At 34.0% G+C, this 9,996-nt stretch overlaps 1 protein-coding gene across 1 annotated transcript; it reads right to left on the bottom strand.

Moving 5' to 3' along the window:
- Positions 1-7,298: 7,298 nt before the first annotated feature.
- Positions 7,299-8,369, bottom strand: LOC132172517 (glutathione S-transferase-like). Its single transcript, XM_059584030.1, has 3 exons — positions 8,165-8,369; positions 7,992-8,040; positions 7,299-7,856 (listed from the first exon to the last, which is right to left on the bottom strand). Exons 1-3 carry the CDS (start codon positions 8,312-8,314, stop codon positions 7,402-7,404), a joined length of 654 nt encoding a protein of 217 aa, XP_059440013.1. The 5' UTR covers positions 8,315-8,369; the 3' UTR covers positions 7,299-7,401.
- Between the last annotated feature and the right edge of the window lie 1,627 nt (positions 8,370-9,996).

Here is a 9,996-nt window from a genome sequence, read left to right as displayed (position 1 = left end):
TTGTGATTTGGGGACGCCATTTCTTCACAATCGATAATATAACAATCATTAAACAATTTAGACAAGAATCTTATATTATCTAGTAGTGACTACCACGACTAACTCTACTTGGCCGGAATGTGGCTTCCCATTAACCCCTTTTTTTTTCTTTTTTTTTTTTTTTTTTTTGAAAAGTCTGCCAGAACCTTATAACCTTTGCTCTGATACCAAAATTGTAACATCCCCAACCCGTTAAGGCTGAGTTTGCCACTTTTCTTCTTTTACAACAAAATTCTTGCAAAGATCTATAAGGTCTATCAGAGTACTTGATTTTAAAGGATACGATAAATGTATAAAACATTATTCAAGAGATTTTATTACAAGCGAAATTAGAAAACATTAAACTTTAGTTGCGGAATATCATATCATTACAATAACTTATATGAAAAGACTTTGAAAATTAATAATTATTCTCACCCCATTCCGGCCTCCTATTCCAGCATCCTTTCTACCTGAAAACAAGAAATAAAACTGAATGAGCCCAAATGGGGCCCAGCAAGTAAAATCCACAACCATAAATAGTTTTACTCCTTGTTCTCAGTTTTGAAAATCATTTTCGCAAATAAATATAATTCTAGCCATAATAATATCTGCATGTACGGTTGCATCTCCCGTAACATATACATACTATTACATCTAGTAATAGATCATCGTTGTAAATCATCTTTATAAATCATCATCATAATGCATCATTATAAATACTCTTTGTAAATCATCTTAGCATATCTTCGTTGAAAATATAGTATCATTTTCTCATAATAAGGCCCATGTACACTATTACCCCTGTGTACGAGGGTTGCGGGTCATTGTGACGATGGCACTGAACTGTGGCCTCAGCCATGCCCGACCGTTAATTAACTCTTTTCTTGGTGCACTCAATGGTCATGTTGATGGAATACCACCTTCTGGCATAGCCTCCTTCAGTGGTTTCGCCTCCATCCGAGTATTGGTACCGAACTCTTTCTCATTCTTACTTATCTTGGGGCCAAAAATACTCTCCTCCATACATGTGCCCTCATTTCATAAACATTTATCTCATCTCTTGTACTTTTCTTTGTACTTCTTTTGATGCATCTTAGGGCAACATGCAGGAGGGTTTATCATCTTTTTTCTTTCTTATAATCATCATCATTTCTCAACTTTCTTTTCTCAAATTGAAACCTTTTCAAATATAAACTTGTTGTATTTAGAAAGCGTTTAAATAAATAGGAACTTTCTAGATAATTCTTTTAGAAATCCTTCATGCATGCAACATAACTTCATAATACATAAATAAAATAATCATTTACAATTTACTAAAGAATGAATAAATAGCATGACATGAAGTAATTTTAGAAGGGGTAGTGAATTTACTTACCTCTAGACTGAAGCTAAAAGTGGTATGAAGGAATCTAGTTGCTCCAATACGACTAACACCACTAGTATATCTTTTGAAACTAATTTCTAAAGTCCGCTATCTCTTGTGTTCTTTCTTTCTTGTAGCGCTTGGTCTCGCCCTTTCTCTCTCTGTTTTGAGTAAATACTCTTAGAAAGAAGAAAGACCGAGTAAAAAGCGGAAGAAGGAAGAATATATATGCAAGAGATGGGAGAGGAGATGAGTTGTGAAAATTGTGAAGGAGAAGAGCTCTATTTATAGGAGAAAATCAAACACTATTCTACCTTCAATTTACAATTATACCTTCATTTTACTATTTCACCAACCCTATACTATTCCACCAACCCTATACTATTCCACCAACCCTATACTATTCTACCTTCAATTTACAATTATACCCTCATTCTATCTTCAATTTACAATTATACTCTCATTTTACTATTTCACCAACCCTATACTATTCTACCTTCAATTTACAATTATACCCTCATTCTATCTTCAATTTACAATTATACCCTCACTTTACTATTTCACCAACCCTATACTATTTTACCAATTACCATTCTCTAATTACCACTCTCATAAATTTCCCAAGAATTAAAACCCTTAGCTACAATGGATATTAAAATAACATCATTATCAAAATAATCTATTTAAATAGCTTTGAAAATTCTGGGACACTACATATAACATAATCACTTGATCATTAAATCACAATTTTTTTAAAAAAAATAATTAAATCACAATTTGAGTATTAATATATTATATTATCATTTATATGATTATATCACATGAGATTGATCATTAAATCATTTGATTATATAATAACAAATTGTACATATATAATATGACATAACTCATAAGTATACCAATTCATACTAATACAACAATTAAATATCTAGAGACTTATTTCCAATGTATGTTATAAACTTATAAGTCTATATATGTTATAAGTCTATATAAGTCTACATATGCATATGAATAATATAAATGTATAATATCAATACTTAATCATATGATTCAATGACAATTCAAATACTTTATTCAAGACTTCAAGTGAATCATATTATTAATGTACAATGATGATATGATTCGTATAATATCAAATTAAGTAATTGACATTGGATTAAACAATGACCAATGTGTTACTTATAAACACAATTTAAGTATTAATGTATTATCATTACAATTTTAGTAATTTATATATTATCACTATAATTGATATGATTATATCACATGATGACTTGATCATTAAATCATATGATTATATAATAATAAATAATACATATATAATATGACATAACTCATAAGTCATAAGTTTACAAGTTAATCATATGATTCATGTACAATGATAATCACAATTGATTCAATTGAATTAAACAATATATTATTTATAACTACAAGTCTACAATTTAATTAAAGCATTATTAGATACTTTAGGAATTTAGAATTTAGGAGTTTGAACATTACCATTTACCATTAGATATTAAGTTCAATTCAAAGAAAAAAGATTATAAGTAAATATGATAAGAATTTAAATAATTAATCATGTGAATCATATGATATAATTTAATGAGACTATATGATTATATAATATCAAATTAAGTAATTGACATTAGATTCAACAATGTGTCACTTATAATTACAATTGAAGTATTAATGTATTTTTTGAACATTTTTTAGAAAAAGAAATTTAACCATTTTTTGAACAATTTTGAATTTTTTGAACCATTAGTAACAATTTTTTTAAAATTGAATCATTGATAGTTAATAGTTTTATCCTTCAACCTTTTTTTTAAAAAAAAAAAAATTATATAGAAGGCAAAACTACATCGTTTTGCACCTGTATATATTCATCTCTTTTTTCCAACCCTAAATCTCACGAAATCTCAAAATCACTCAAAGTTGCTGAGCAACCTCTCTCAAGTCTCAACTCTCTCAAACTCACCCGCTGCTCATGATCGGCTCAACGAAAATACTGGGTAGTTTTTTTTTCAAATTAGACAGCCAAGGTCAGTGATTTTGGGCTCATTTTCTTGGAGTTTTTCCCGAGCTACTTTGATTTTTGATTTCCTACTATTTTACAATTATTTCCAATGATTTTGGGTCATTTATTGTGTATTTGTTGATTATTGGGGTATGATCGGAATGGGTTTTGGATTATATTGGGCCCAATAAGATATTAAAAATACAAGAAAAAAAAAATGAGGGTAAAAAAAAGCTCAAAAAGCCCTAAAGAAAGCCAAAAAAAAAAGCTCAATTTTAAAAAAGCGGTTAGCGGGCGGTTATCTATTTCGCTAACCGCTAACCGCTAACCGTTAGGCGGTTAGCGGTTGCGGTTAGTGAAATTTACTAACCGCTAGGGCGGTTACGGTTAGCGGTTATTGCCACTAACCGCTAACCGTAACCGCCTTTGCACCCCTACATGTATTATATTAATGTATACCGTTCATCAGGGAACACTAAAATTTACGAAGATTTTTGGTATTCCTATCCACCATTTCAATTTAAAATTTGGATAATTAAAATCTACTTAAATATAGATGTATTAGCTTATCATTCTCAATCGATCTTAATTAATATTGAGCTACAGATTTCTCCAAATTGGGAGAAGCTTACCCTAGCCGGCCTCAAAGGTTTTTTATTCATTTTTCTTTCTCTCTTTTCTTTTTCTTTTTTTTTTAATAAAAGTTTTCTCTCTTGAATAAATATAAATAAAAATACTAATATTTAAATAGTATACAATTAAAAACTCTTAGCTAAAATAGAAAAATAACTTAATTACCCTATATTTAAATAGAAATATTTTAGGAAACTCAATACCGGCCAGCATTCTAAGACTAATTTATTTATTTATTTTTTTTTTTTTTATGAATAAGGAATTTCATTCAAAAACAATCAATTCAAACTACAAAGATATTCCAATTACAAGCCTTTTCAAAAGGCCAAAAGCTTAGCCACGCAGGGCTTCAAGCTTACTCCAAGCAAGCCAAATGAATAGAACATACAATTTGGCAAACCAGCATTACCAAAAGAAATCCAAAGCAGGACTGTTCTACAAAGAAACAACAAACAGAAACCAAACCTGCAGAAAAACAACCACGCAGGTTCTAAACCCAAATAACAAAACAAAACAACTGTAGAGACACTACTCAACACCATTAGCAACACTAAAAAAACCTCTTCAAAAAAGAGACCAGCCTTCAAGAAGAAGAGCAAGGTAGAAATAGAATATCAAGCTTGCACAGAAACTATAAGAGCAAGTCAGCAGGCAAATTCCACAAAGAAGTTAAACCCAGGTTCTCTCTAGTCTTAAGACTAATTATTAATATTAATTGCTTGCTTACATGCAGCTTATTATATCATGTGAAGAAAAGAGGGCAGGCCCAAACAAGAGAGCTGTCGTGAACACGTGCATGGGGACAATGTGGTCGGTAATTTTGACTATCCATCGTTATACCTCCCAGCTTATCCGAGAGGTCACATTGGGAATTGATATGGACTTGTCGATCAATATCAATTGATAACCTTCCAAACAAATTAAAAGTCTATATATCTGTAAGTCCTATTCATGGTGGCCTAGTTGAATTGAGAAAAGCTGTAGAATTTATTCGAGAAACTGACACCCAACTACAGAACATACTGACAAATTGATTTTTCTTTATTCGCCTGTAATTTTTTTTTTTCCTAGATTTGTGGAAGAGTTATAAGTTTTTGTGCGTAATTGTAGATTTAGCTTTTCACAACGCTACTTTAATATCAGATCTCAACTACTTTTCTACCCTGACAAATAGAGAAGGCACGTGGAGGTTATATATATAGTCTTTTTTTTTTTTTTCTTTTTTTTTTTGGTGTAAACGCCTCCTAAAGGGTGACGCTTGAACCGTGCATGTCACCTTTTAAAAGATGATGCTTGGCCCAAAGACACACCATTTAGTGTCGTTTTCACGGTTTTCACGGTGGAAACGACTCTATTTTTGAATTCAGACCCTATATTTAGAGTTTTTTATTAAGAGTCATTATTCAAACGTCACTAAATTAATAGTAACATTTTTTTTTAGCTTAAAGCGTTTTCTCTCACTATTTGTGTATTTTTTTTGTAATGTTTCAGCGCTTTTGTAATCATTCTCTTAAATTTTAAAAATTCTCAATTTAGTCCTTTTCAACTTTAAATAGTTTGTAATGTAATTCCTACCATTAGGGTTTAGGATTAAATCAAATAGAATATAGTAAAATGTTCATTATACCCCTATATTTATAATTATTTAATTTTAAATAATAAAAAATTCTATAAAGCAAAAAACATAGAACGCAGCAATTTTTTTTTTTTTTTTTTAACAGTAGCATTTTGGCGTCATATGTTGATTTAGTAGCAAATCTTGACCGATGGATAATAATGCAAACTTTTTAAAACTTGATACACTAAATTAAGATTTTTTTTGAAGTTTAGGAGGATGATTACAAAACTACTGAAAATTCATGAGAATTAAGTACTCAAGTTTTCCCTTTTAAATTTTGCTTCATGAATAATATTATCACTACTTGGAAATTTTATACCATTTAGTCCATAAAAAGGATAGAAAGAAAATCAGCAAGTGTGTTTTCTTTCTTCTATATATAAATTTATAACATTGGAATCGACGACAACGTAAGTGCCCTTCACGTTATGGCAGGGAACATGTCTGCATATAGACACGTGCTATCCATCCATAAGTAGACATGTCTGCATATAGGGAACATGTCTGCACATATATATATATATATATGCACGAGGAAGGGTACTTATGGATAGCACGTGTCTATATGCAGACATGTTCCCTGCCCATAACGTGAAGGGCACTTACGTTGTCGTCGATTCCAATGTTATAAATTTACGAAGCATATATATTAGGTCATAAGCTTAATTTAAGTTAATCTCTTCATGCAAGAGTGGAAAAAAAGTTTTTTAATAGGAAATTTTCTTTTTAACTGTCTTAATAATATATCTCATTTTTGTTTCAAAATGGTAACTCAATTGGTTAAAAACCATGCCTTATGAAGCGAGTGTTACTAGTTTAAATCTCTCTCTCCCTTTTCCTCCCCTTGTACTGGTTATGATCTGTTTTGGAGCGCGTTTTTTAAAAAATAATCTATGTTTTTAAACTAAATCGCACTTTTAGAGTGTTTGAGATTACGATTTTAAAAACGCAAATTTTAAAATCGTGAAAAAAATCTGCGATTTCTATAAGCTAATTAGAATATGCTTATTTGAAAAAGTGCGAATTTAAACCAAAATCACAATTTCGCTTAAAAAAAAATTTGGGGCAATATTTATCTATTTGGTCATGAAACCGCAATTATATGTTAATGTTATCCAAATACTCAATTGATAAAAAAGTACTTCTTAATATGTTTTACCAAATACCTGTACGATTTTAAAAAGTAGCGATTTTAAAAACGCAAACTTTAAAAACGTAATTTTTAAAATCGCATTTATTGAAATTGCACTCTCAAACGGACCATAATTTACCAGTTATCCCAAAAGCTTAAGCTGATAGGAAGAGGTAAATTTAATCACTTAACCATTACTTTAACACTCCACCTCACGTCTGAGCTCAAAACCATTACTTTAGCACTTCACCTCACATATGAGGTTAAACTCCCTTCTAATAGGTGAGACCCAACTCGTAGAATATTTAATTTAAATATGAATAAATGGTAATTTAATATTACTAACATGTAAAAAAAAAAAAAAAAAGTAACATTTTTAATGAGTGCAATTTTTCAAGCCGTTTTATATAATAAACGGCCTAAAATTACATCATTTGAAAATCTATAATTTTTTAAAAATTGTAGAAAATCTTATCTGCAAATATTAGGTTCTATTGCAAAGAGAGTTGCTTTTTTATTATTATTAAGCATGCTTCCTCACGCGTGGCTTCCACCTCACATGGTACAATTCTTAATCACAAGTTATTTTCCTTATTAATCCAACAACTAATTTCCATCTACACCTTATTTTTCTCAACCATGTCCACCACCTTGGTCCAAGCAGGGCGAGCCAGGATGGTCCTGCACCATGCACTAACCTTGGGCCGCTCTTCAAACAGCCGCTTCACCGGCGTGCGCATCAGGTGGTGCAGGTGAGGGAGGTGAGTTAGATCAGCAGAGGTGAACTTATCACCCCCCAAGTACTTGCAGTTTGTTAGCCGCTCTTCATACACGTCCAAAAGCTTGCCCAGCTTCGCCTCCTCCTCTGCCACAACTTCTTTGTCGGTCAGCCGCCCCTTTTTCGGCTTCTCCACGAGTTCCTCCCTGAGTTTTGCAGATGGGCCGCTTAAATGGTAGTCCTCGATATCGATCCAGGAAGAAGCTATTCCCTGTAGCTTTGGCACAACGTAAACCTGCTCTTTTTCAGGTTTTGCGTAACAATGTGATATGAACCTCATCGCGGCCCTTGATTCTGGAATCAACCATGAATTAGAATATATTTATAGGTAAATCCACCGTTAAATTTTTGTAAGACCCACACGAATGCTCACAAATTCAATGATAGAGCGGTTGAAAGAATAATGTGTAACATATGACAGTTGCTTACCAAATAGAGTCAATTCGTCGTCCTGGTAGACTGGAACATGACCAAAGGGCTATAACCAAGCAAGGATATGGTAAAAAAGATAAAATAAATAAATGAGTAAAACAAGGGAGAATTAATATTAATGTAAATACACTATTGTTTGGGGAAATAAGATATGAGAGTTTAGAGATTACACTTAAAGAGAGGAAATAATCAGTTTTGTGCTCTCCGGTGTCGAGGTTAATTGGTATGAACTCCAAATCAAGCTCATGTTCAAAGATGGAAGCGAGGGCTCGTAATGTGTCGAGAGAATCAAGTGTCCCGTAAAGTTTCTTAATAGCCATGAAGGGTTTTTTAAGGGGGAGAAGAGATTAAAAGATCGATCACAGAATGTGGGTATTTATAAAAAAAATAAAAAAAAAAAAATTCTTTTCCTGAAAGACTTGAGAGAAATTTGTGTTTTGAACATTACTGATCAATGCTTTTATCCTAAAAACGAAACTGATGATCAGCATGCAAGAATTGAACGGCTGATACCACATGCATTCATCACCTAACGCCTAAAGGTAGTTTTTGCAGGTTGGTTTGAAAGGTAGATGCCAAAGTGCTTGGCTTGCATATATATATAGAAGCTTCTAAGAGAGTTTATAAATCAAGCTAGGAAGAAGCTAAAAATTAACAGAAGTTCAATTAAATTATTATATAACGTTTGTGTATATATATTGAGTGAATTTAATGAAACTTGTATATTAGGCCAATGTCGGAGGATGACCCAACCCATGACTTTGTACGTAGTTGAATGATTGAGAGCAACAAATATGAATATGAGCTACTTTTATTATTTTCCACATTTTATTTCTATTGTTTTTTTTTTTCCTTTTTTTGGACTTTATGTCGTTAAATCACATAGTTTCAACAAAACTAAAACTAAAATATTTAACTTTGGATTTTTCTGGCCGTTTGGTGGTGTTCTTGATGAGCTTATTGAAAAACCTAATTGAGTCCAATTTACAGTACCTATTATAATTGAATAGATGTTAATTCACTAAATAATGTGCGGAATTAGATCTAATCTAACACAGAATAATCAACCAAATACAAACATGCAATGAATCTTAAAGAACACAGATATTTGGTTACGAAGAGGAAATCATTTAGAGAACTCTCTAAGGCCCCGTTTACTTCGACGTAAAATGGTTTCCTTCATAAAATATTTTCAGGAAAGCCATTTTCCCCAAAAATATTTTTCATCGAAAACATTTTACGGCGTTTACCTTGCACATGGAAAATAATTTTTTTTTAATATCTTTTTTTTATATATTTTTTTTCTAATAAGGTCCCCGCCGGGACCTGCACGGGACTTCTTCGAAACTCCGCAGGGACCTGCCCGGAACCCCGCCGGAACTTAATCGGGACTTGTCCGGGACCTCGCTGGGACCTACTGAGACTTGACCGAGACCCACCCAGGACCTACCCGAGACTTGCCCGGGACCCGCCCTGGACCTGACCGGGACCCCGGCAGGACTTGCCTGGGACCCCGGCAGGACCCGCCCGGGACTTGACCGGGACCCGCCTAGGACTTGACCGGGACCTCCCAAGACCCCGCCAGGACCCATCTAGGACTTGACCAGGACTTGACCGGGACTTGCTCGAGACCTTCCCGGGACTTGACTGGGACCCTGCTGGGACTTGACTAGGACCCGCTCGAGACCCCGTCGGGACTTGACCAAGACCCGCCCAGGACTTACTCGGGACCTCGCCGGGACCTGCCCGGGACCTCACTGCGTCCCGGTCAGGTCCCAGGCAAGTCCTAGTTAGGTCCCGGGCAAGTCCCGGGTGGGTCCTCGGAAGGTCCCGGGCCGCTCCCAGTCAAGTCCTGGGCGAGTTCCGGTCAGGTCCTGGGCGGGTCCTAGTCAAGTCCCGGACGAGTCCCAGTCAAGTCCCGGACAAGTCCCGCTGGGGTCCCGGGCAGGTCCTGGTCAAGTCCCGGGTGGGTCTCTCGCCCGGTCAAGTCCCGGTCAGGTCC

The sequence above is a fragment of the Corylus avellana genome, chromosome ca2 (assembly GCF_901000735.1).
Source record: "Corylus avellana chromosome ca2, CavTom2PMs-1.0".
Classification (NCBI taxonomy): domain Eukaryota; kingdom Viridiplantae; phylum Streptophyta; class Magnoliopsida; order Fagales; family Betulaceae; genus Corylus; species Corylus avellana.
This window is presented reverse-complemented; position numbering and strand designations above follow the sequence as displayed.

What these genes read in the sequence shown, in the direction of transcription:
- LOC132172517 (XM_059584030.1), bottom strand. Translation starts at nt 8,314, where the DNA reads ATGGCTATTAAGAAACTTTACGGGACACTTGATTCTCTCGACACATTA. An exon ending in ATTATTTCCTCTCTTTAAGT is followed by an intron (nt 8,041 to 8,164) that starts GTAATCTCTAAA and finishes GCTTGGTTATAG; the next exon opens with CCCTTTGGTCATGTTCCAGT. An exon ending in CGACGAATTGACTCTATTTG is followed by an intron (nt 7,857 to 7,991) that starts GTAAGCAACTGT and finishes GGTTGATTCCAG; the next exon opens with AATCAAGGGCCGCGATGAGG.